At 38.2% G+C, this 27,058-nt stretch overlaps 2 protein-coding genes and 1 long non-coding RNA gene across 3 annotated transcripts; all 3 read right to left on the bottom strand.

The window, feature by feature from the left end:
- Positions 1-190: 190 nt before the first annotated feature.
- LOC132187468 (lysine-specific demethylase REF6-like) lies at positions 191-3,814 on the bottom strand. The gene is made up of 5 exons (XM_059601787.1): positions 2,659-3,814; positions 2,310-2,388; positions 1,824-1,891; positions 1,558-1,708; positions 191-1,193 (listed from the first exon to the last, which is right to left on the bottom strand). Exons 1-5 carry the CDS (start codon positions 3,512-3,514, stop codon positions 368-370), a joined length of 1,980 nt encoding a protein of 659 aa, XP_059457770.1. The 5' UTR covers positions 3,515-3,814; the 3' UTR covers positions 191-367.
- A 5,954-nt stretch (positions 3,815-9,768) lies between these two features.
- Positions 9,769-12,048, bottom strand: LOC132187650 (uncharacterized). Its single transcript, XR_009440840.1, has 2 exons — positions 11,230-12,048; positions 9,769-10,058 (listed from the first exon to the last, which is right to left on the bottom strand). It is a non-coding gene; the product is annotated as an uncharacterized LOC132187650 (long non-coding RNA).
- Positions 12,049-19,104: 7,056 nt separating this feature from the next.
- Positions 19,105-27,050, bottom strand: LOC132187955 (histidinol dehydrogenase, chloroplastic-like). The gene is made up of 13 exons (XM_059602379.1): positions 26,917-27,050; positions 26,621-26,750; positions 23,562-23,683; positions 23,393-23,445; positions 23,182-23,254; positions 22,932-23,033; positions 22,750-22,851; positions 22,556-22,627; positions 22,419-22,481; positions 22,253-22,294; positions 19,601-19,660; positions 19,364-19,474; positions 19,105-19,158 (listed from the first exon to the last, which is right to left on the bottom strand). The coding sequence occupies exons 2-13, from the start codon at positions 26,742-26,744 to the stop codon at positions 19,105-19,107; spliced, it is 978 nt and encodes a 325-aa protein (XP_059458362.1). The 5' UTR covers positions 26,745-26,750; positions 26,917-27,050.
- Between the last annotated feature and the right edge of the window lie 8 nt (positions 27,051-27,058).

Genomic DNA, 27,058 nt, shown 5'->3' with positions numbered 1-27,058 from the left:
TTAGAAAAAAAAAATGAGGCAATTTGCTCCTCTCTACAGGAATGCTACAAGGTTTAATTTGAAAAAAGAAATCAATCCTGCCAAGCCCCAAAAGAAAAGAAAGGTGAACAAAAATGATTCTAACAAAAGGAATGGCATGAGTGAAAGGAGAAAAACAATGACGCATGAGAGAAAACTCAACCCCCACCAAAACCCATTACACACTAGCTTAGACTGTTCATTAGTATACAACACATTACACAAAGATAATTTCTCCTGGCTACTCAAAAGAAATGAAGGCCCATGCTCCAGAAGTGATTAGAATAGGCTGGCTACGACCACACTGATAAACTAATAAAATAATGAAGGATCTAAAGCCCTGGACATCTCACCCGAAAGGCACATGTTGGACATAGATGCCAGGTCCAGAAACATAGAAAATCTCTACTTGATCACAATCTAAGATCATATAATGAAGGCAAGTTTCAAGAGGAGATCTTTCTAGAAACCTACCTGTACCAATATCCTGATCAGAAGTAATTGCACTCCCGTTAGCAATGGTAAACCCATCACCAACTACTCCAGAACCAACAACCCAATCATTAAAGAAGCTACAATCAGCTGACATAAGGTATCTAGAAGCTGGTTCTCTTGGTTGAATGATGGCAACACAAGCAAAGCTTAGAATTCCACATGTGACACATGAAAATAGTCTCTGATCTGACAACCCATCGCTTTGAATTGTGTTTTCTCTTTCACAGTCTGTATTCAGTGTCTTGGAATTTGAGGAGCACATATTATTAAATCTACTCAATGAGGATATTCTGTTCCTCTCATACAAAGAGCCAAAATTTCCTTTCACTGGAAAGGAACCTTTCACTAGCCCAATTCCCTGGTTCCTGTCTCGCACAAGATCATCAGAAACTACACTTGAGGATTTCATTTTCATCACTTCCCCAGAACTGCATAAACCAGGGGCCAAGCTGGCGTTTACTCTTAACTGGGATCCAACACGTAATTTCGAACAAACGGATATATCAGAAGAACTTTGTGGAAGAAGTACAACTGAAGATCCGTTTCCAAGAATGCGAAGCAGGTCATTATTCTGTACTACATTCTGCACAAATAGCTCTTTAACCATTGTTTCTCCTTCACCCTTTTTCTTATCTTTTAGCCGAGAACTTCGTGGTTCAGCACTGATGCTCGCAGGTATTCTGCGTAGAGAAAATAAAAATTAAAGGGGTCTATAAAAAGTAAGTCAGTTACTTACTTATCAAAAAAAAAAGGGGTCTATAAAACATGTGAACTATCTATTTTTCAATCTATTGTACTTCTGGTATCTCATAATACAATTTTGGAAGACTTTGTGGCACATTGGAGAATTTTCACTAGGAACTTATATCCTCTAAAACTATGTGGAAAAATAATACAACAATGAGAGATATGAACAACCAACAGATACCCAAAAAAAAAATGAAGGTGAAGTGAAATGGGGAAGCCTGAAAGCACGGTACTGGAAGAATGACACTGCTAGAACAACAGTGAGCAAAAATAGATATAAACGGTGATAGAACAAACCTTGAACATAATGCCAGTGCAAGATCATAAAGTAACTGGAAATGAGACACCATGGGAGGATAATTGATAGAAGCTCTTCGAACAGCAGCATCTTTAGCAACTCTCAACCATTCAGGAGTTGCAATATTAGCTGCCTCCCCACAGTTAAATCCTAAACGGCAAAAATCAATGGGAATAAATAAGTATCCTCATTTAATAACAGCAACAACAATCATCATTACAATTCCAAACTCAAATTAACATATTAGAATTGAAAGGTCTCTCACCATGACTGAACCCTGTATGATAGGCTCGTGGGAAAGTGACAACAAATTCCCCAGCATTTTGCACTAACCTGATTTGAAGCAATTTTGAAAGAGTAAGAGATATATAAATGCATTCATGCCACTACTCAAGATAATGCATGTTACAGGCATCTATAATCAAGGATGTGGTAATTTATGCAAATAATGTCTTCCGGGTGTACTATTTACTCTCCGCAGATGGAAGAAAAAATGAGACGAAAATTCATTTATAAGAATCTACTTTCTAAAAGCTTTATTCTCTTTCAACCAGTATTTTAACTTCTACCATCGATCAGGTTGAAGTTGCTTAAAATAAGAATCACACAAAAAGTGATTCCTTAGCTAATAACATCATCAGCTCTGAAAGCCATTGAAAGTGAACCATGCTTCGTATTCAATATAAGGATGCTCATAGAAAGCAAAATCAGAACATTGAGAAGCAGAACAGGACACAAATCAAAAGCTCACCTGCAACATGGAACCCCTGCACTACTAAACACTTCAGGTGACATCACTGTGGTCTTTTCCCCAAGAATAGCAAAAGTAACTGATCAAAGATAAATGAAAATGAGCTTAGTAGACTAAAACAGCGTAGAGAAACATAAAAATCACCTAAAATCCTCCCAATTCATCGAAACAAGATGGTTCAAGTGCTTAACTCATTTAACCAAAACAAACAACATAGTGATCTCTTTGTCAATCCACTTCATTTCTAAAATGTTGTTCGGCAGTCATAAACATGGAAATGCAACAACCTCCAATGAAATTCAAACACATTTAGTAACAAAAACAGGGGAGGCCCAAGTGGCGAACTCACCAAGAGGGTTGATCTCTCCTCCATAGCCATGAACCCTGACCACCTCCTCGAACGCGACAGCGGCGTCCCTCGGCACGCCGTACCACGTCTTCCCGGCCCCCATGTGCAGGTAATTCAAGCTGTGCAAGTCGTGATCCTCCACGTGCCAAGCGAACCAGCTAAATAACATGGCTACGTACACCATCGGAGACGTGACCCCAGGAATCTCCTCCTTCATGAACCTCAACAGAGACCCATTCGACCGCGACACCCCCCTCATGTTCCACGCAGTCTCTCCAAGGCTCACACCCTCCCACCCCACCTCCCTGCTTTTCTTGGGACTAAACGGCACGAAGGCCGAGCCCGGAATGTCGTTCGCGTACTCCACTGAGAAGGGCTTGTCCACGGTGGCCTTCCAATAAAGGGTCTCGATTTCCAGGGCCGAAGGGTGCGCCCCAGCCCCACCTCTCTTCCCACCACCACCACACTTCTTCAAATAGGTCTTCTCGAAGGCCTTGGCCTTGGCCTCGAACTGCTCGAACGTGTAATACTCGCCGCTCTGCCACACGGGTCTCTGAACCGGGCGGGGCCTTCTTGGGCAGAACCCGATCTGCTGCTGCCGGGTCGTGAATGTGGGCTCGGACTCTGGGTTCCGCGCCGACAGCGACCGGTTCAGGTTCGCAATTGCAGTCTTCTTCGGCGAGGGTGGCACCGGCGGGACGATTTTGCAGATTCCATACTTGGAGGCCTCCTTCTCGATCTTGAAAATGTAGGAAATCGGATCTTGGAACTCGGATAGGGTCGGGTGGTACTCCGGAGCCAAAGGTAAGGTTTTGAGCCATGGGAGCACCTCCTGAGCTGCCTCCGAAGCTGCCATTGATAAACCAATACAGGTGGAATTTAGGTCGAGGGAGTGAGATTACTCTTTTGGGTCTCTCATTCAAACCCACCCCCAACCCATATTGGGACACTCGCAGCGAAAGCGAAGCAGAGAGAAGAAGCTATTCAGATTCTACGCCCCATTTTTTTTTTTTTTTTTTTTTTTTTTTTGCTTCTCTGAAAAAAATAATTAATAAAGGAATTTCCTTTCCTCTGTTTTTTTATGTGACAGAGGAGGAGAGGGATGGTGAAAAAAATTGTGGGAGGGGAGGGGAGGGGCAGAGGAGTGGGAGTAGTGTTTTAGTGTGGGGGAGGGGGGTGTGTGGAGTAGACATGAGTGGGGTTTTATTCTGGGTTTGGGCAACTTCCTGAAAATGACTGTCTTTTCTCGGGGATTTACCGTTGGTGCCATTTTTATTTTTATTTTTATTTTTTCGTTTTTTTAGTTTTTCGGTGTTTCTCAGTTTTGGATAATTGAAGGAGCAGTGAAATTTGGTAAAAGAACCGTTGTCGACTGGTGGAGAATGATGAAAATGATTTCTTTGCAGTTTTGCCCCTTTATTTTGCTGTTTTGTGCTTGTAGGCCTACAATCAGCGGCATTTTCTATCTCAAAAATGTTTGGTTTGCAAAAGCTTTTAGTATAATTTCTTACAACTTATTTTAGGGGCGAAAAGGCGGGCGACTAAATTGGGTTTAAGGAATTTCTTTTAACTTAATCTATAAAAGTGACATGTGTCCCTTAACATGTGAGATGCACATATTTTTTTAATAACAGAAATAAAGTTAAAATAAATTTTATTAAAAATTCATGTACATCTCATATATTATTCAAAAAAAAAAAAGACATCACTTCAAAAAAATATATATATAGACATATACCACTATTATAGATTAGGTTCAAGGAAATTTTTTCAACCCAGTTGAAAATAAAACTTTGTCATTGACTTGTCTGTTCATAATTCATGAAATTATTAAAAAAAAATTAACTTGTCATTTTAATTAGTTATTATTAATTATACATTTTTAATCATTTTACCAATCAAAACTTATCACAAAGGAAAAAATAAAAATTATAGTACCCAAGCATTTTTTAAAAAAATTTATAATTTTTGACAAGAAAAATTAGTTGCTTAATAACCACATGTTAAATGTTACATTAATTTATATAATAAAAGTTATAATATTCCCAATAACACTTTTTATATTCTACTTTTTTTTTTTTTTTTTTCTTTAGTGTTTAACTGTTTATCGCATTTGGAGAACAGAGGAGTGAATTTTATGAGAGACGGTTTGGTGAATAGTGGTGAAGTAAAGTTTTTGCAGTTGTGCCCTTTTGGATTTTTTTTTTCGCCCAGTTATTTTGCTGTTTTGTGGTTTGTAGGCCTAAAGAGCAGTGCTTTGGGTTTTGACACTGGGTTTGGTCAATGGGAGTCAACCGTGGCCAATTGAACGATGACATGTCAGCGGATGTCCACTTTAAAGTCTTTAGAGGTTTAAAATCTCCCTTTATTCGACTTACAAAAGAAAAATCCTCTCTATGTGAGTTTGTTCGATTGGACTGAGGTGCAACTATGCAGGGCATATTTGATATATATATAACCTTTTTAGACTAATTATTCTTCCTACTCATTTATTATACATATTTTATATTAATTAATGTGTCCTGTTTATAAAAAAATAAAAAAAATAAAAAATTTATTTACTAAAAAAAAATCATTTAAACATGTTAAGTCAATCGGTGTAAAATTAAGATGCAATTAGTGATAAATAGTAGCATTACTCAACCTTTTATTTTATGGACAAAGATCATATTCATTTCAAGTAAAATTGAGATAAGTAATTTCACAATTAAAATATTATTTCATTGCATCTAACAATCTATATGGTGTCATGTCATTTAAAATTTTTAAATAATGTAGCAACATATTTAGGGTCTGTTTAAAATTGCGTTTTAAGAGTCTAAAATTACTTTTAACACTCAAAAAATCTGTTTTTTTAAAAAAAAAATACTCGTTTGATAAAAAAATTAAAAGTGCTTTGAATTGTTAAAAAAACCTAAAAATAGCCAAAACGCACTTTTGATAAAAATTTAAAAATTAAGTTTTTGCCCAAAAACTCTTTTTGACTTAAAAGCTATATTTTTCAAAACGTAATTTCAAACAGGCTTTTATTATGTTACAATATATTATATATAACAAAAAGTAATAACTTTTATTTTTTATTTTTTACCTTAAAATAGCTAATCTCCGTTGGATAATGCCAAATTGAATGAATTAAAAATCCGCATTTGGAAACAAAACACAGTGAGATTTTCATATTTTTGTTTGATTACCATATCATGCACTTGTGTTACTGGCCAAAATAGAAAGAGAAAAAGTAAATGATGCATATCTTTTCGGGCCTTTGGGCAAAAGATCAAGGCATATCATGCACACTAGTCCACCCAACTTTTTCTATGAGCAGAGCATTTTCCAGTTGTTTTTTTCTCTTTGAAAACACCCCACCACCAAAAGAAAAAACATTTTTTTTCAATCATCGTGCATGGTGTTAAAATATTGCTGCTGCTTCGAATGACATGTCTAAAAAAATCTAAGTTTGTATTTTCCCACACTATAATAAGTTTGTTTTCCTACTTTATTTTTTTTATTTTTTGTACGCCTATTATGCTTAGGGATAAAGTTTTATTTTTCCACATAGCCACCATAAAGGCCTTAGTGGCCACCGTGAGGCTGTCAAACGGCCCTAATAACCACTTTGAGGTCTCAAGATGGTCCTAGCACCCACTGTGAGGTCGTCACGGCTTTGGCGGCCTATTGTGGGGGCCTTCATACTGCCCTGACGACCTATCATAAAGGTTGTTAAATAGCGATTACTAAATTTGTTTTGACAACCTACTGTTGGAGCCTTCATACCGCCTTGACGACCTATCGTAGGGGTTGTTATACAGAGGCTACGAAATATGTTTGGCAGCCTCACATTAACTGTTAGATTAACGACCATCGTAGTGACCGCCAACATCAGGATCAGGTGGCCACCACATCAACTTTTGTTTAGAAGTTTTTAAATTTTTTTTTTCTTTTTTTTTATACATGCAACCAGCAACCTTGACACTTGAATATATATATAGACAATCTTCACACTTGAAAAATAAAACGTAAAATATTTATTTTTTTTTTGAGAAATATTTTGTGTTTTATTTTTTTTTAAAAGACTTTTATGATTTGTTTTGAAAAGTATTAGTTTAGTGTAATGATTAATAATTCAAATGCCAAGAGATTGTTGGAGAAGTAGGCAGCACATGTTTTATGGCTCTAATTTTGTCAAACAAGGAGGATGTGGTTTTAAGATATTTTAATATTTTTTTTGGCTCAATATTCTCATATTAAATGTAGGAGCGATACTATATTTTTATCGAGCACTAGCAATAGACACCGTATAAGAGCATTCACAACAGCTCCTCTATATGTGGTTCATTTTCCTAAGTTTAAGAAAAATGTCGAAAATGTCACAAAAATCCACCCACAGCAGAGTCCCTAAATGAGCCCGAAATATTAGGATAACGATAGTGGAACCCAGTGTATTGGGTTCAACTGTAGCAATCCTTATGCTTATTAAAATATAAAAAATTTGATTCTCTCTCCTCTCACATCACAAAAGTAAAAAACATATTATTTTAATGATATAAGGAAGTGTTAAGGAAAGCTATTGTGGAGTGTATTTAGATAGAGAAATCAAAAGTAGTTTTAATCTTTAAATTTAAGAAAAATGATGAGGAAGTTGTTGGGAATGTTCTAACATTAAAATATTATATTTTTACTTTTTTTATTTTTATATTCATTTATTTTGCATAGGGAGTGTGATAGGAGAGAGAATGTCATTTTATAATTATAATAAACCATGTAGACTGCTAGGTCCAACTGTAGCAATCCTAATTTATAAGGAAGATATAAGAAAGCTGTTGTAGATGAGTTTTTGTGATTTTTTTTTAGATTTTCCCTATATGTAGGGAAAAGAAGCAGCTTTAGGATAGCTACTAGGAAGTATATTTGGCTCGGGAAGCAAGAAGTAATTTTGCTCTCTAAACTTAGGAAAAATCAAAGGGAAGCTATTGCCAGTGCTCCACTTGTCTGCCAATTCCCAATGTTGTACTCCCAATCAACCATTTAATTTTTTTTGTTTGTTATTTCAAAATAATTAATCTAAAAGTTAGTTGAGAGTGTCATATTAGCATTGTTTTTTTTGACATGTCTGCACGGACCGCACAAGAGGGGGGAGGGAGATTCGAACTAGTGATCTTTGCTTCATTAAGCGTGGTCCCAGCCGATTGAACTACCTCTTGGGGACATTATATTAGCATTGTTGGACAATTGTAAAAGATTAATGGGGGGACCTTGATTGAGGGGTTAAATCTAATTTTAAGGCCCATAAATGAGAATTAATTTTCAAAACAGGAGACTAAATACCCCTAGTTTCGCCCATGAATCCCACCAAAAGAAAAAATGCAATCATCTGATATTGGATATTTGCCTATAAGTAGCTTATCCAATTTCTTGTTCATCTGTTCCCTAATTAAAGAATAACGTCGATTACTTAAATAAATAAAAGTTACGTGAAATACGTTACATCAACCAATATAAAATAAATGTAAAAAATAACGTTAGTCTTCTTAAAACTAAAGACCTGAGCATCTGTTTTGGTCTAGACCCCACATAAGAGTTTCCTTCCACATGAGCTATTTGTTATTGCATTAATCCAAGCTGATTAAAGCACACATAGGGGGAGAGAGAGGGGAAGTACCAAATATAGCTTCATCACTACATGTATTATTATTGTTAATTTTATTTTTTTTTTTTTTAGAGAAAAAAGTTGTATAAACTATTTACTCATTAGAATATTTATAAAATACTACTACAAAGGCAACAAAGCAGATTTTTGCAATCATTAGATTCCACAACGGCCACCCACCACCAATGATAACGAGATGCCATCTTTTTCCTCATGTCACGTAGCTCATGCAATTGGTCCCACCAAAAGCGAACCCCAATATAACTGTATTACAAATACATAAACCATAAAATTCAAAGATATTCCAACGATAGATGTTATTCTTGTTTATTTTATTTTATTTTTATTTTTTTTGTCCATTTAAAATTGATATAGCTTTTAAAATTATAAAACCAATGATAATTTAAAAAACCACATCAATTTTAAGTGGATACAAGGGTGATGTCTCTCATTACTCTATTATATAATACATTTTTATTCAACAACTATCTCAGAAGGCTAATGTAGAATTTCAACCAATCATTAAATCAGTCATTATTAGTAATTATATAAAAATAAAAAATAAAATAAAAAATCCAAGAGTTAGTTGATATTGCTATATTAGTATTGAGGGATAGGAGAAGAATAAAAAAATAGTATATAACATTAGCTTTTGTTTGGCTACCAAGAGGTATTAAAAAAACGTTTTTTTTTTTTTGTTAAAAAAAAGGTGTTACTAGGAGTACTGCTTTTAGTACAAGCTCTTTACAAACTGACATAATAGTTTACGTAGCTTATCACACCAACTACCAAACTGACTTGATAATCCACACGGCACCAGAGCTTAAACTCTACCGCCTTAGTTTGCCTCCTACGGTGCTGCCTCCACACCTGCACAGACAATGGCAACCACCTTGTCCCTTCCTCCTCACTTGGACACTGATTTCATTGTGAAAATGGAGAACAAACAAATATATATCGACACCCACAGCCAAACCGTGAGTCTGGTCATCGACTCATGGAAACTCATAGCGTTCGCTCAGTGTGGACAATGGTAGTTAAAGGTGGCAAGGTCTCAAGATGGAAGAGGGCTAGGGTTGTGTGGCTGACGTGGCAAATATGTGGCTAATGTAGCAAATGCCATGAGTATCGCCGCAAGTTTGTAAGGAATTGTGGTAAATACTGTAATACCCCAAACATTTTCCTAAAGAAACTCTTTCACTTTAGTAATTTAGTGACCCCAAAAGAAATTTAGTCAAAGTTTCAGAGTAGACGTTAAAGATGCTCATGAAAAGACCCATATGGCCTGAGACCACATCCAACATGGTTCGGACCATCAAATCTTCTCAACTTCTTTTTTTGTTCTGGTGTTTAACATTTTAGATGACGTCCATGTTCATGTCTCACGCATTTCCTTTCTTTTTTTTTAAACTTTTGTCCCATTTACTTTCCTAATTATGGGGGACACGGGGCAGAGTTGGACCAAGTTCCACTTTTATCATATTAACACAGTAAAACCAGCATTCCCAATTAATGTAATAGCTGCCATGTGCATCTCTAGTTGGTCCTTAGCTACAAATATAAGAGAAGCATCACAAAAAACTACCTCAGAGGTTGCCATTTGATACATTCACCAAGAAGGCTTCTTGTTGAGAATGGCAGCATCTTTAAAACGGGGCACATACAAACTTCTACACGGAAGCTTCGCCATGCTTGGCGTTGGGACATGCTTGTGAAAGCTCAAATGTAATGGGGCAATGATCGCTTCCATAAAAACCTGCCAAGAGTTTAAGAGTAATGTCAGATATCTTGTATCCTACAAGAGAAAATGTAGGGGTTGACACAGCAAGAAATCACAACATCCCTCATTTTCAAGTGGCACCATTGTAGAAAATAAAGCTCCAACATTTGATGGAAAAAAAAAAAACCAAAGCAGCACGTACTCACACCACACTGAATCTATGCATGACCAATTGAACTCATTTAACAACCTAAAATATATAAAGAGACCGAAACTGTACCTGAATTCACCCCCCTCCCAACCCAAAAGAAAAAAGAAAACACAAACAGTGATATAGGTAAGTACGCATGTGGAACAGATAACATCATCAACATCCTCTGCATAATGAGCAATGGTTCACCCATAAGATGAAGAAAAATGGTTGAGCAACCAGAATTCCTTGTTGGTAAGCCATGTGAAGACAGTTGATGCAGTCATGAGGTGTCGTGGTCTCCAACAGCAACCAGTTGAGGGAATGTTTCTAACTGACCATGCTTTTAAATGCATGACATTGCCAAAATGGTATGGCATCTTCAGCCATGATTCATCTATAAGATGAAGGAAAATGGTTGAGCATACCCCCATTTATTGTTGGTTAGCCATTTGAAGACTGGATATAGTCATTCAGAGACCTGCAGTGCCAAGGTCTCGAACAACTGGCACTTTGGTGTTTATATTATTATTATTATTATTATTATTTTATAAGTAATCGAAGTTTATTTAGAGCGAAAGGATGCAACCCAAGTACAAAAAAAGTATACAAAAGAAACACCTAACATGAAAAGGACAAAAGATCAAGAAAATCAGGAAAATCAGAAATATGTAAACAATCATATGCAGCTAGGATGATAGGCCATTCCATTGAAGCCGGTCAAAAAGAAAAAGGTCTTTATCTCCACTACTATCTCTCACTCACACCCTTTAAAACTTTAATAATTTCTTTTTCTCCTGAAACACAACATTAAACATGGTGGAATTATCTCCCACATTGTTGCACTCTGGAAATTACTCAAGAGCCCTCTAAAACTAACATAAAAGGGGAGTGTGGTTTGAACCGGCAATGAAATGATTTTTCTAAATTTAGCTATATTTCTACTACTAGTTTCAAGTATGAATTACACACACTCCCAAAAAACAAGAGTATTACTCAAAATGAAATAAGATGCACCTTGTAATTCAATCCCTTTCCCATGTATCTCACATGCAACAATCCTATCTTTGAGTTTCTCTGAAACTACAAAATAGTCTATCCTCATCCTTTTTCCACGATACCTGCAAGAAAACCACACATCATAATCATCAGAAAGTAAAAACCAGCCTAAGATAGTCAATCAGTCAATCACTCCCACAGTCCCACTTGAAAACGTAATCAATTTCACATTTTAATTTTTTTTTGATAAGTAAAAGGCATTATATAAAAAGCGCAAGGGGCGCAACCCATGTACACAGGAAGTATACAAAAGAGCCCACTACACGAGCTTCAAACTGAAAAAGACGCACATAGATCGATAAACTCCGTAAGCGTTGTAGCTTGCGAAGAAAACCCCATGACCCTCCAAGAGTAGAGTGTTTGGATCACCCTTTTCTTCAATTCTATAATTCCCATTTCACGATCCTCAAAGCTCCGCGCATTCCTTTCTCTCCATAATGACCACATTACACACAAAGGAGCCATCCTCCAAATGTACATGACTGTCCGCTTTCCCCTTTGCCCTCCCCAACTCCCCAAGCATTCCTTCAAACTCCCAGGCATCACCCACGTTATACCAAAGAGTTGGAGAATCATGTTCCATACCTCAACAGCAGTTTCGCAATGCACTAAAAGGTGATCAATAGATTCGCCACTCTTCTTGCACATACAACACCATTCCGTCACAATGATGTTCTTCTTCCGTAGGTTGTCCAATGTTAGAATTTTCCCCATAACTGCCGTCCATACGAAAAAAGCCACCCTCGGTGGAGCTTTACTCTTCCAAATAAGTTTCCATGGACCATCCACTGGGGCTGAATTTATTTTCACCTTGTAGAAAGACTTCACCTCAAAAATTTTCCTCTTTGAAGGCATCCAACAAATTTTATCTACCCCACCTTGCCTCACTTGTTGGGAATACAACAATTCGAAGAATCTCGAAACCTCTTCCAATTCCCAATCATGGACATGTCGAATAAATCGAACATTCCAATAGATAGCTCCATTTACCCTCTCCATATTCTCCTCTACCCATGCCTCCTTTTCACATGCAATATTGAATAAAGCAGGAAACAAATACTGTAGTGATGCCTCCCCACACCACACATCCTTCCAAAACAACACACGAGACCCGTTTCCTACCTCAAATCGCACATGTTGCTGAAACTCATCCCATCCCTTTCGGATACTTTTCCACAATCCCACCCCATATGACCCTCTTACCTCCTTGGTACACCAATCACCCCTCATCACCTCATATTTTGTCTCCACTAATTTCCTCCACCATGCATCTCTTTCAAATGCAAATCTCCACAACCATTTACCCAATAAGGCTCGATTAAATTGTGTCAAATTCTTTACCCCTAATCCCCCCGCCTCCACAGGCATACAAATGTTGGACCATCGGACCAAATGGAATTTGAACTCATCTCCGACACCTCCCCATAGAAAATCTCTTTGCATTTTTTCGAGCCGTTTCGCCACATTCACTGGGATTTGAAACAACGATAAATAGTATGTGGGTATACTAGATAGCGTACTCTTGATCAACGTTATTCGCCCCCCCTTGGATAAATACATTCGCTTCCACCCCGCCAATTTCATCTCCATCTTCTCTATAACCTTATTCCATATAGCAGGGTCCTTACTATGAGCCCCCAAAGGCAATCCCAAATATATAAATGGTATAGAATCCACACCACAACCAAGTATATTTGCCAATCCTTCTACATCTTCCACCATACCAATAGGCGCAATTACAGACTTTGATAAATTTATTTTCAACCCTGCAACCGCTTCAAAACACAACAACAAACATCGCAAATTCCGAAGTTGTTCCATCTTTGGCTCACAAAAAATAATAGTATCATCAGCAAAGAGTAAATGCGACACTTCCATTACCTCATTAAGCTGCGAACCCACTGAGAAGCCAGCCATAAGCTCTCTCTCCGCCATTGCCTTCATCATCCTACTAAACGCCTCCATCACCAACACAAATAACAAAGGGGACAAAGGATCCCCTTGTCTCACTCCCCGAGAACTACCAAAAAAATCTGTCGGTGTTCCATTAATGAGCACTGAAAATCTTACAGTAGAGACACAATGCCGGATCCACGCTCTCCACCGTTCCCCGAAACCACATTTCTCCAACATATACAATAAAAAATCCCAATTGACATGGTCATATGCCTTCTCCAAATCTAACTTGCAAATAATACCTGGTTCCCCAGATCGAATCCGACTATCCACACATTCATTTGCCATTAAAACAGAGTCTAAAATTTGCCTGCCAGGTATAAAAGCATTTTGGGTATGTGACACGAGCTTCCCCATGACAGAATTCAACCGACTAACCAACACCTTTGAGATTATCTTATACACCCCGCTTACCAGGCTAATAGGTCGAAAATCCCTTATGTCCACCGCTCCAGCTTTTTTTGGAATAAGTGCTACAAAAGTAGCATTAATGCTCTTTTCGAATTTACCACTTTCATGGAATTCCTTGAAAACCGCCATCAAGTCCTCCTTAATAACCTCCCAACATTTCTGATAAAACGCCATGGTAAAGCCATCCGGTCCAGGTGCCTTATCACCCTGCAAATTCCTCACCACCGCCCAAATCTCCTCTTCCTCAAAATCTCTCTCCATCCACAACCGCTCCCCTTCCTCAATAGAGTTGATATGTTCTATCAGAGGATCTAATAATGTGGTTGGTCTCTCCTGGCACTGCTCAGAATACAACATTTTATAAAACTGCACAATATGATCTTGTATAGCTGCCGGATCCTCTGTCCTTCTCCCACCCACCATCATTGCTGCAACTGTGTTGTTTCTTTTGTGTGAGTTTGCCAACCTATGAAAGAACTTCGTATTCCGATCGCCCTCTTTTAGCCACAAAGCTCTAGATTTCTGCCTCCAACTCATTTCTTCTTGTAAGAGTGTCTTCTCTAAGTTTTGAGAGCATTCATCTCGCCGAAGTATCTCCTCCTCCGTCAATTCTCTGCTTTCTATTATTCTGTCCAGCCCACCCAAAACCTCCTCCAACTCCTTTTTACGTTTGCCTATGTCTCCAAAAACCTCCACATTCCACTTTTTGAGGTCCCCTTTCAAGGCTTTCAACTTTCGGGCCAGCACATAGCTAGGGTTACCATCAAAAAAATAGGAATTCCACCAATTCTTGACCTGCTCCACAAACCCCTCCGCTTGTAGCCACATGTTTTCAAACCTAAAAGGTAGACGACCCCTTCTTCCAATTCCACACTCCAACAACACTGGAAAATGATCGGATAAGACTCTAGGCAATCTTTTTTGACATACATCTGGATAGTGTTCCTCCCATTCTGTGGAGACCAGAAATCTGTCAAGTCTGGACCCTGCACGCCTATTAGACCATGTAATCCGCCCTCCTACCATTGGAAGATCAATAAGCCCATGCTCGAAGATAAAATCAGCAAATTCGGTCATTGCTTGGGTTTGTCTTGTAGCCCGCAATCGTTCCCCAATACTGCGCACGACATTAAAATCCCCTCCCACACACCAAGGTCGATCCCACACATTAATTACACCTCCCAGTTCATCCCAACAGTTGCTTCGGATACTAGCGTCCGTTGGCCCATACACGCCCGCAAAAGCCCATTCAAAATTTTCCGTGACACTTCGGAAAACACATGCTACTATAAAATGCCCTACACATTCCTCAACTTTCTCCACCACTCGTCTATCCCACATTAACAAAATACCTCCCGATGCACCGGTAGCTCTCAAATACAACCAACCAACATGACTACACCCCCATACACTCCGAATCACCTCAATATTAATGATCTCCATTTTTGTCTCCTGCAAGCACACAATATCCGCTTTCCACTCTCGTAGTCTCCGCCTAATCTTCACTCTTTTCTCCGGCTCATTCATGCCTCGTACATTCCAAGTAATTATTTTTGGCTTCATTGACAAGATTTTCCAGCCCTCCCTTTACCATTCTCTTTCCGCGATCCTTTCACATCATAGTTCACTGTGCTTTCCAATCGCTTTAATTCCCGACTACCTCGATTCCCCACTTTAGCAATCCCCGGGTGTCCACTGCCCTTTCGCCCATTTGCTCTATTGTTCTCAATGATAGTAAACAGAGCCAGCAGCTCCTCCTCATGCCCATTGCAATTGAGACCCAAATCTTGGCAAAATTTCAACACTCGTTCTAGGACCCAATTTGGGGACACAGGTATGTTGTCTCCCACCCCCAATATGTTTAAAGGTGTAATATCCAATATCTCCTCCCCCCCCATTTCTTCCATTAAGCTGATCCTCTCTATTTCTGCTCCAGCCCCCTCATCCACTAACAAACCCTGCCCGGCGAGTTCCCCTCCTTCAGGCTGCTCCATAAATAGCTCCACGGCCAATCCTATCTCCCCAGGTATTTTCGCACCTTCAACTTCCTCATCTGTCTCCGGTATGTCTCCGGCAGGCTTCCCGGCGATGTCAGAGAAATTCAGGCACTGAGCCACAGACTGACACAAGCCTTCAACATCTCCCAAAGAGTCTGTTTTCCCCTCTTCGGCCCTATCTGTGACGGTCTTCCCCTTTTCCGCCACCCCCGACGCCGCCATACCTCCCATCGCCGTCGCTGGTGCCATGACAGCGATGCCGGCAGCGTCTGAGCCAGCTCTAGTCCCTTCTTCGTCCATCTCTGTCTTGTTTTCAGCCTGCCCAAGTGGTCCCTCCGTCTCGCCGGCGTGATCTGTGCCAATGGACTCCGTAGTTTGCTTCGGCGTTCCACTCCGATCAGACTCCGGCGCACCTGTACTGGCCAGTTGCTGGAAGTGGTCACTCGCGTCGGTGTGTTCTGTGGCACTATCCTTCACTTCTTGCTCCGACGTCCCGGTCTGGCCATCCACCGGCGATATTGCAATCACCGGTTTTGGACGCCATAATCTGTTTCTGATGGGATGCCGGCGAACGTATATTTTCCGATATCTATTGATAATCTGTAACCTTGTGGGCTGATCCTTAAGCCTATTCTCATTCCCCCTGTTTGGGGCCCATTCCTTCAGCCCATTTCCCATTTTACTCTGGCCCATCTGGATTTCCTTCCCCGTATTCCCCCAGCCCATCGCCATCTCCTTATTCCCCCAGCCCATCTCCAGCCCCTTCTTCCCACCTCCCTGCTCCAGCTTTTCTAGACAGCTGGATATCTGTTTTTGTAAGGAAAGTAAAATTTCCTTAATGCTCGTGAGATTCTCCAAATTGTGTGTCGCCAGACTTTCCTTTTGTTGCATGGCGTGATCTCCGTTCGTCAACTCCCGGATTTGCGCGCCTTCCTTACAAAGATTCAACCCCCCCTCGCCGGCTGGCTGTGTACCGGAGGTGCCGGTCGTGCTTTTTTCCCCAACCACCGCCTCGGCATACGAACGCCGGTTCTGAAACTCCTTCTGCTGGTTTTGTGGCCCTGCCGGTGGCATCACAATGGTCCCTCCGCTCGTCGGTTGCAGCTCTTTTGTCTCATTTGGAACCCTACTGGGTTGTCTCTTTCCCTCCGCCTCCTCCCCATTGATCACCCCTTTGCTATTCTTCTCAAAATGCAACTTTAGTCTCTGCAGTTGCGACCGGCAATCTGTCCATCCCTTCCCTTCATGCCCCTCCGGTATGATCACAAAGCTCCTCCGTCCCTTCCCACCATATTCTGATAACTCCAGATAGTTACCATGAGAGTTCTTTTTTCGCTGCATCACGTATGAAAAGCTGCCAAAGCGAAAAGTCCTCCAATTGTCACGAACGATCTCGATATTCGTCAAATAGTCCCATGCACTCGCTAACCAGAAAATGGTTGGCCATGCCATAATCACGTCTCGTGTTTTCCCCCGACTCTTCTCCGCCAACTGGACTCCGCCTTGCACGTTCGATCTAATCTCAAAAGTTTTAGTTTCTACGTAAAAAAACCCCAGATAACCCATATCTCTAATCAAAATTCAATATACATACATATGCCTATGTGATGAAAATCTTGAATGTTAACATCTAAAATCTGCTTGAAAATGCAACATGATTTAACACTCCTTTCATTACCATAGCCCTAGACCCAAAAGACTGATTATCCAGAGCAGGTGTAAGAGTGTATTTACCTGATAAAGTCAAATATCTGTTATTATGAATGAATTGAGGTTCCTCTCTATTAGTTTCAAACATATTAATATAAGTGTTCCCTTCGTGCATTTTCTTGATTGGTCATTGTTTTCCTGTATGTCTAGTGAACTTCCGTCCTAGGAGGAGAAATCCAAGTCGACTTAACCGTTTCTGACTTCAAAATACATTTTCTTTATAAGTAATTCAATCTCATCAGAAAGCACAGAGGAGCAACACTAGTACATAAAAAGTATACAAAAAGACCCCTAATAAGGAGAAAAGAAACATGAGGCCAAAAATTTGGAAAAACTAGAAAAATGCAGACTATTGTATGCCGTTGTCAATGTATACAAGGATATGAACATACCTTTCTTTAGCTCTACCACCTAAATCTCACAATCTTCAAAGCTCCTAGTGTTTTGTTTTTTCTAAATGCACGACATTAAGCACAAAAGTGACATCCTCCAAACTTTTAAGATGTCACAGCTTCCCATCTGACCTTTCCAACTTGCCAACAACTCTAGTACCCTTCTAGGCATAGCCCATTCTACACCAAAAAGACGCAAAAATCAAAGCCTAAAATTCTCTTGCCACTTCACAATGAAGAAGATGAGCTATTGACTCCCCAATCCTCTTACACGTACAACACCAATCCAACACTATGACATTAAATTATGCAAAATCAAAATCTTCCCTAGTGTTGGCGTCCACCCAAGAACGCCACTCTCGAAATGACCTTAACTCCTCAAATACTCTTCCAAAGAAATGGGGAACCACTAGGAACGGACAACGCATGATAAAAGGACCTTACTTCAAACTTCTAATTATTGGAGGGGATCCAACATATTTTATCCACCACCATGCCTCAATCTAACAGAGTAAAAAAGATCGAAGAAAGAAGTGACCAAGTCTACCTCCCAATCATGGGCTAGTATGGTAAAAGATAAATTTCACTGAAAATTTCCATTAAAGAACTGCAAACGATCTGCAACCCACACCTCCGCACAACTATGCATTCTATCTCTCATAGTAGTTGTGGCATGTTTAAACTATATTCCACCCATAACTTGGTAGATTACTCATCTAATGACACATTTGAGCTTTTTCCACCCATCAAGTCTTATAGTGGGGAAGATTGGGCAATAAAAAATGGCACCAACCAATGGAACTTCAATAAAGGAACAAAGCAGAAATTTTGGGACTCAGTGAATTTGAAGAACTGTTTACCCTAGACTAGTTGAAAAGGTATGCCTCAGCCCCATTATCTTCCCTTTTCTTTCTCATAAGTAGCCTAGGAGGCAAAGCCCATGTCCAAAAGAAGCTTACAAGAAAAGACAATGAAGACAAACTAAAGTTTAGAAAGTTAACTAAGTCTAGGAAAAAGAAAAAGAAGAAGAAGAAGAAAACATGAAGTTCAAAGAGAAACCACCAGCAACAAATATAAGGAGCAAAAAAAAAAATATTACAGTGTTTGGCAATTTATGTTAATTGTGAAGAGAAGTGAAGTGATAGGTAAGAAGTGATTCTATAGGGCTTTGATTTTGTGCTGCTTGTTTGGATGCCCAGCTAAGAAGTGAGAAGAAGTGAAACTTAATTTTCTTGATTAGGAAAACTGAAACGGAGTGAACTTGATGTGATTGAACTTAGGTTCTTCAATATCAAAAAAAAATAATAATAATAATAATAAATAAAAAAGAAAGAAAGAAAAAAAGAAAAAAAGAACTTAGGTTCTAACTAAAACTTGGCAAGCCATAATGTAGAACTACATAATGCAGGAAGACCTTCAGTCTTCATGCAATTGAACCTTTCAGATTCAATGTTTAAATCATTTGAGAAAAAACAAAACAACAAGAAGCAACAGCATCAACCTTTCATTATGAAAGTGCTCCATCAGAAAAGAACAGAAACATTTCAAAGCAAGTAAGCACCTGGGAAGTTCAAAGACGACAACAACAAAAAAAGAAAAAAAGAAAAGAAAAGAAAAGGTAAGCACCTGAGAAAGCAAATCCGAAGCTACATGAATAGGATTGGAATTTCTGTCAGCAATGACTAACACTTCTGAAGGGCCTGCGGGCATGTCAATTGAAATCATGGCTTCACTGTTCTGCAAGGGAAGAGAGAAAGAGAAAGTCAAATTGAGATGAGAAATATATGCATATAGATTGGGGGAGTTCACTTATATTTAATTATCAAAATTTATACAAGTTGCAGCCATGATAAGTATGCATACTTGGAGAATCATTTTTGCAGCTGTGACATATTGATTTCCAGGGCCAAAAATCTTCTCAACCTGCAAATTATAAGAACGAAGGGAAAAAGAACTGTAAAAAATATTAAAAATTATATTTAAAGAAATCTTACAAATATAAAATTCTTTTGGAGTTTTTGTTAGCAATTTTCATTAGAATGGACCAATTGTCTCGTGCAAATAACAGAATTATCAATCCAAAAGAACTCATTAGATATAGTATTCTCATTTTGCAATGCAATATTAAAACTATATTTTACAACCTGGTAGGATATAACCAGTTGGAGGTGACAGCCGTGGCAAATCAAGAAATGAAGACAAACAGTAAGGTAGAACAAAAAACTTGTCTTGCTTGTGGAACTACCTCACTACATCTTATCTTCACTACCTGAATGTATCAGAACTCCTACATAAGAAATCTAGCCAACTTATCTCATCTGGCCTCCATTTGTGCCACATTCATCGCTAAGCAACATAGGAGTTAAGACAAACTCATTCCTATTCTACTCATCAATGCAATCAACTTTCCAGGCAGAATTGACGCAGCTCAACTAAAAGATAAACAAATAACGCATGAATACATTCTATGAAGTGTAATGTGTTTGTGTGTCCGTGTTGTGTATTGGTGTATGGACAGTTAAGCACATGAACCTCCCTCTGTCAGTTTCATGATTTCTTTTCCCGCCTAGTCTCATTTTTCTCCCCTAGAACTAAAATTCTCACTTGAAACTGTTATAGATCCTTAACAAAGGATCACCCCCATTTCTCAGGATCCTCTCCATTTTAACTTAAAATGGAGAGGATCTATTTCATGGTCTATATTAGATTCATGGTATATATGTTCCAATATAGTGAATATGTTACCACGTCATTTAAAAATTTTAAATGGCGTGACATCATGTACACCGTAGATACAACAAACCAAAATCAAGAATTGCTAGGCGCATCTTCTGCTTCTTATTTTTTTTTTTAAATAAATAAAATCTTTTTGATAAGCATGAACCAGGGGCATCTTCCATAAACTAAATGAAGTGTGAGATCCAAGGTGTAGTAACGAAGAAACTAATTGCAACGAGCAGAAATTATATCTAAAAGCTTCCCATTATAAACCCTTTGGGTGGGATTCAGGCATTAGTTCTTTACGCGAATGAAATTTGGCATTGTTTGAGAAGGCACCATAAACTAGTGTTCCTTACTTGGATAGTCTCTCTTTAGAAAATTCTAATTATTGACAACTTAACTGAGGAAAAGCAAACAAATCACTAACAGTAACAGTAAACGGGAGGACGAATTAATCAATCCTCTCTTGTTGAATTGCACTTTCACTTGCGAGTTGTGGCGCTTAATATTCTGTGACATCCTGGAAAGTTAAGTCCCACCACTTCGAGTGGGTAAATTCTGATGGTGTTGCATAGGTGCAAAGTCTTGCATTGGTTTTCTACTATGTAAGAATGAACTATACAAGTGACTCTAGGAGCTCCAATTGTAACTTTGACTAGCTCTTTTGATGATAATAACATAAATATATGTCTAGCAATTTTCCTGAATCGTAACAAATGGCATGAAAGCCAATCTAGTAACATTATGTGGAGCTGGGATATTGCAACGTGATGTAGGCCCTGATGAGGATGTCCGGGATTGGAGGGAGATAGTGACACATTGAAAAATTAAGTCTTACATTGAGTGGGTGGATTGTGAACGTGTTGCATAGGTACTAAGTTTCACATTGGTTCATTACTAAGAGAGATTGGGCTATACAAATGACTCCAATGAGCTCTAATTGTAACTTTGACTAGTCTTTTAGAAGGAATAACACAAATGTGACAAGCGCTTTTCATGGTCATGACATGTTCTACTCTTTTAGTGATTTGAGTTTTGCCATAATAGTTTTGAAGATCTTACGCCTAAGCTTACTTTTTATGTACTTGATTTGCTTCAATGGAAGAGTCTGCCCATTTATCTCATATCTCTTTTTACTCTTTACATTTTTATTTTCTTTTTCTCACTTGGGCAGCTTTTTCTGTTCTATACTTCTTGTTTCTCTGGATGCACTCCCTTGGCATCTTTCTAATAAATTTCTGACTTCTTGAAAATGCAGACAGCATATCTTCATGAGCTAATAGGATGCTTTCAACACTATTCACATTCCCAGGAAAAATTAATACATACAACCCCATCTTTCAGCAGAGAAGTGTACAGGTTACAAAAACATACAAAAAAAAAACATATTCTAGAGAAAATTCACATTAGATTATACTTATCAAGAAAATTCACACAGATTATATGTAGGACTGATATGTGAAAAGTATACATAGACACACGCATCTTATGCACAGGACCCTCATAGTATTTTCCTAAGTATAAACCCCAAACAGCTTACGTGACAAGCTCAACCCGCGCCCAGGAAAAAAAAAAAAAAAAAGATAGAACACAAGCTCAACGCACAAAGGGCCTACCACTGGCATTTACACTTGCGTGTGTTAAAGAAAAAAGCATAAATGCTACTTCAATTATCCATAAATGATTAATAAGAGGACAGCCATACATATTATCAGTACAGGATAATAGCAGCATACATATTATCAGCACAGGATAATAGCAGTGGAGGGACGAGTTCCAAAAACAAAAGAGTACCTTAGGGCAAGATTCCGTCCCCCAAGCCATGGCGGAAATTGCCTATAAAGAGCAAATTGTAAGGCTTTAGAATTCAAAGTATGCAGAAACATAAGCCTGTGTGACAGAAGAAAAAACAAACAAACAAACTCTCAACACACATGGGCCAATTTTAGATCTTTCAAACCTGAGCTCCTCCAGCTTTAAGGATGTGAGTCACTCCAGCCTTCTTGGCACAATAGAGCACCTCCTACAGAAAAACATTCATCAGCACTCAGTATGTAATCTCATCGTCAGGTATTTTCATCAAAAGTAAACAAATACCTTGCATATGTTACCATCATGACTAGGAGGGGTTGCAAGAACAACAGTTTTACACCCAGCAATCTGTGCTGGCTGGAATACAAAATAAAGTAAATGTCAAACAAGTCTGATGACCTAGATAGCCACAATAATAAAATTAAAGGCTGAAAACCATTAAAAAAAAGTAATTGCAACAATCCATCCAATCAACTTACAACTGAAAGCATCAGAGCTGTTGAAGGTAAAACTGCAGTTCCCCCGGGAACATAAAGACCTACAGATGAGATGCTTCTTGCAACTCGTTTGCATTTGACACCCTGGGAAATTCAGATTACTTTAGAATTACATAAATAGAGAGCAAGGTAACTGCAATAACCAATAAGCAATATTGACATACTTTCATGTTCTCAACACTTTTCTCAACAGATTTCTGAGCAACATGAAATGCATATATATTGTCATATGCCACATCAAATGCTTCTCTAATAGATGGATCAAGCTGCAATTGCACAAAGACTAGAATGTGTAAACATTAAAAACAACAAAACCACTATTTCAACAAGAAACTTAAATCATATGTAAATGACTTGATATTAGATCATAACGATTACAAAATTCCTTGCATGAAGAATGTCTATTTCATATACCATTGGATCTGGGAGCTCGGAGACATTTTCAACTATCTTTTCCAGTTCAACTTTGTCAAACTTTGCAGTGTAGCTGCAGAACAAATAGAAACATCAAATTGCCACATGACTAAAGGAGCTACACAGCGAAGTGAAGTCTTGGTAGATAACACAGAAACATGGCGTAAAGCAAAACCATAAAAAGTAACAAAAACGAATGAAGAGCACCAACTCCTTAACTGCAGCATCGCCTCTTTTCTGAACATCATCAACAATGGGCTGGACCTGATAGTAGATATAATCAAATCTATGAAGTACCTCATAATGAACACAACCAAAAACAAATTCTTCAGTTATTAATGAACTTTCATTCAGAATTTAGAAAAAAGCCAAAAGCTTACTGTGCTGAAAATGGAAGAGAAATCTATACGAGGACGAGCCTTTAGGCGTTCAACCTCAGTTTGAGTAAGTTCTGATAACTTGTAAGACTTCATTGAGCACTTTATCCTGTTATAAATGAATCCTGTCACAACTAATAACCTGTAAGAAATTGAGAAAAAGAAGAAGCATACAAAGACACATTATCCATCATTGACAGAGATGGGATACTTTTTTATTGAGGGGTCAAAAAATAGAGTAAGAATTTCAAAGCAAACTAACTTCACATAAAACAAAACTAAATAAACCTCAAAAGCCTATTTTTTGAATTTTGTCCACCACAGGTACTCCCACTCACAATAATACATAGAGAAACTATTTTAGTGGGAGGAGAAGTCACATAAAATGTTTACAAACTAAGGATAATTCTTCCCACATGCATCAATTTTTTTTTAGTATTGGTAAGTTACGCATGCACTAAATGAGTTTTGCACCCAAGACCTTGCCCCCTACCTTGGAATGCCCCCTGGCATCAATATTGACAATCAAAAAAAAAAGTGAAAACTTTTCTAAGTATGGCTGATGGATATTTACCACTTCTTGTCACTTACTAGCTTGCCGATTGCATGTCATTAGCATAAAGGAGCACACAAATATCCAAAAGAAGTTAATTTCATAATTTATCACTACTTACTCATGCTTTTTATAGTTCCTTCCACATCTAATCATAGATGTCTACTGATGTTGTACCATTACAAACAAAATTAGTTGGTTAGACAGACCAAAGGGATAATCTACAACTATCCACCATATCCAAAGACCAACTTTTTGGTGCTCAAGTTTGAGGTACATTAAACTATACCCACAACTAGATCTCCTTCATGCCACACCATGGATATCTTGAAACTTTGTACTTTCCTAACAAGGTTGTATTAGAGCCCTAGATGCCATAATATCAAGAAGTCTTCAATAAAAAAGAATAAAAATCACCATGTGTGTTTCATATGACTGCAGCTGGATGCTAAATAACATATACACCATAGACATTTGAGTATCATTTCCAAACAGAGCTCAAAAAATCAGAAATTGAATTCAAAACTCGCACACATTGCACACACACACACACACACGCTTGAGTGGCAATTCCAACAAGAACTGCAGAACGTACATATACAAACATTTTTTTTAATAAAAGTAAACATACATGTACAAACATAAAATCAACTAAAGCTGAATGCTAAATAACATCTACACCAAACAAACATTTCACTCGCTTCTTTTTTTTTTTTTTTTTTTCTTTATGAGTAAAGGAAATTCATTAAAAGCGCAAGGGGCAAAATCCAACCATGCATGACATATACAAGAGATTTTTTTTATCTGAGTAAACGCGCAAAAAGCACAACTTAAGTACAAAAGGTGTATACAGGAGAAACATCTAGCTAGAAAGAGAGAACAAATCAAAAAAAAATCATGAAAACTAAGTAAATTAAGATCTAAAACAATTGTCCCATAGTAAAGAGTTTTGAAAAAAAAAGCTTAAGTTCCACCACCGTCCTTTCACAGTCTTCAAAGCTTCTTTCATTTCTTTCCCTCCAAAGATACCACAAAAGGCAAGATGAAACAATATTCCACACTGCTACACTCACACCACAGGTACTGGCGATCTCACAATGGAGAAAAAGATGATCCACAAACGCTCTACTCCTCTTACACATACAACACCAGTCAACCACAATAACATGTCATTTCCTTAGGTTATTCATGGTGAGGATCTTCCCTATAGTGGTTGTCCAAGCAAAAACCACAGCTCTTAAGGGGCCTTATTCCGGCAAACACATACAAATAGTGATGTAAGAAAACAAAGTTGTAGCTCTGCGCTCATCTTCTCGCAATCTTTGAAATTTCGAGCATTTCTTTTTGTCCAAATGTACCACGTTAAACAAGAAGAAATTACATTTCAAAGAATATTAAAATCATTCCAACAAACCCCCCTTTCCAACACGCTAAGAGCTCCACCACCAGTCTAGGCATAACCCACTCTATTCCAAACATCTAACAACCCAAATTTCACAACTACCTTGAAATGTCACAGTGAAGTAGTTGATCAGATGTTTTCCCACTCTTTTTACACATACTAAACCAAAAAAATACTAAGATGTGGCACTTGTGAAAAATATCCAAAGTGAGGATTTTTCCTAAAGATGTATGCTATCCAAGTGAAGAAAGTCACCCTTAAATGAGTCTTAGATCTCCAAATGGCAAATTGGGAACCCTATGGTTGTTTGCCAATGGACTCCAAAAGAGTCCCATACTATTCATCTCAAATTCAATTCCAACATTCTTATTTTTTGCATCACATCAATCACATTTTGCTACTATTCAATTAAAAAAATTACTACAAAACAAAATTTTTTCACTTTTTCAAATCAACTATTCTTGTTTTTTTCACATATCAATCAAATCTTGCTGCAGTTCTAGGCTACTTTCTTTTCTCAAGCCAATGGCAAACAGCCCCTATATGTCCAAAAAGAAATCAAAACAAAAGTCTCCTAGAATTGGAAAATATCAAAATATCTTGACCCCCACATTCACAACGCCCACCAACAAAAAATAATGCAAAAATTATAAAGCAAAATCAATCATAATAAAATCTTACAATGACATAATACCCAAAGCAATCAGATACGCATTCAAAACCCATTCAAACAAACAAATTCGAAGAGGTCATTCTCCACATATCACCCAAAAGCAATAAATAGAAAGAAAAATCAAACAACGACACACATCACCAAGAACTCACAAAAGGAAAAGCCGCGTTCTCAACGACCCATTGATCATAAAAAGGTTCACTTTAAAATATTTTACCATCATCCAATTCCCATATTCACAAAGTGAAATCCGAAACCAACTTAGGTACTCTTTAGAAATGTATACAATTCCATAAAACGAAAATCACTAAGAAAATGAGCAATCTTTTCCAGGATTCAACCATTTTTCAAGTCAGCATTAGCACCTAAAATCAGATGTTTTAGAAATAGAAAACAGAATCAAAATGAAAAAAAAAAAAAAAAAACTATTATACCTGCAGGGAAGCGATAAGACCGGCTTGAAATTGGTTTCGGAGTACTGATTTGGTGAAAAATTCTGATTGGGTTGGGTTTAAGCGAAGAGATGGTCCGGTTCAAGCAGAGAAGCTGGCTGTCCATAACGACCTTCAACCAATCAATCAATCAAATGTGTAACACTATGACACAGAAGAATTGCACAACAACAATAATAATTACCCAACAAAGACGTGGTCAATTTGAGGATGTAGAGGACGAGACCAATAATAAGACAGCAAAAGCAATTGATTGGCTGGGGTATGAGCTGGGTTACCTGGTGGCTCTTTGCGCAGAAAAGTGAAAAGGGAGCTCTGTGTTTGCTTGCTCTCTCTTGCCTCTGCGGCGCTGCGAGCGGCGAAGCCCGTTTGTGACTGTAACTGCGATTTCTCACATTAAAAAAAATGACTTTATTACTA

Source organism: Corylus avellana, chromosome ca7, assembly GCF_901000735.1.
Source record: "Corylus avellana chromosome ca7, CavTom2PMs-1.0".
In the NCBI taxonomy this organism is placed as follows: domain Eukaryota; kingdom Viridiplantae; phylum Streptophyta; class Magnoliopsida; order Fagales; family Betulaceae; genus Corylus; species Corylus avellana.
Note: the sequence above shows the minus strand (reverse complement) of the source record. Positions and strands in the feature narration are given on the sequence as shown.

Coding starts and splice junctions, on each gene's coding strand:
- LOC132187468 (XM_059601787.1), bottom strand. CDS start 3,514: ATGGCAGCTTCGGAGGCAGCTCAGGAGGTGCTCCCATGGCTCAAAACC. Junction 2,389..2,658: donor AGGAGAGATCAACCCTCTTG/GTGAGTTCGCCA, acceptor ATCTTTGATCAG/TTACTTTTGCTATTCTTGGG. Junction 1,709..1,823: donor TCATACAGGGTTCAGTCATG/GTGAGAGACCTT, acceptor TTTGCCGTTTAG/GATTTAACTGTGGGGAGGCA.
- LOC132187955 (XM_059602379.1), bottom strand. CDS start 26,744: ATGGACAGCCAGCTTCTCTGCTTGAACCGGACCATCTCTTCGCTTAAA. Junction 22,295..22,418: donor TTAAAGCTGGAGGAGCTCAG/GTTTGAAAGATC, acceptor TGCTCTTTATAG/GCAATTTCCGCCATGGCTTG. Junction 19,661..22,252: donor GGACGGAATCTTGCCCTAAG/GTACTCTTTTGT, acceptor TATAATTTGCAG/GTTGAGAAGATTTTTGGCCC.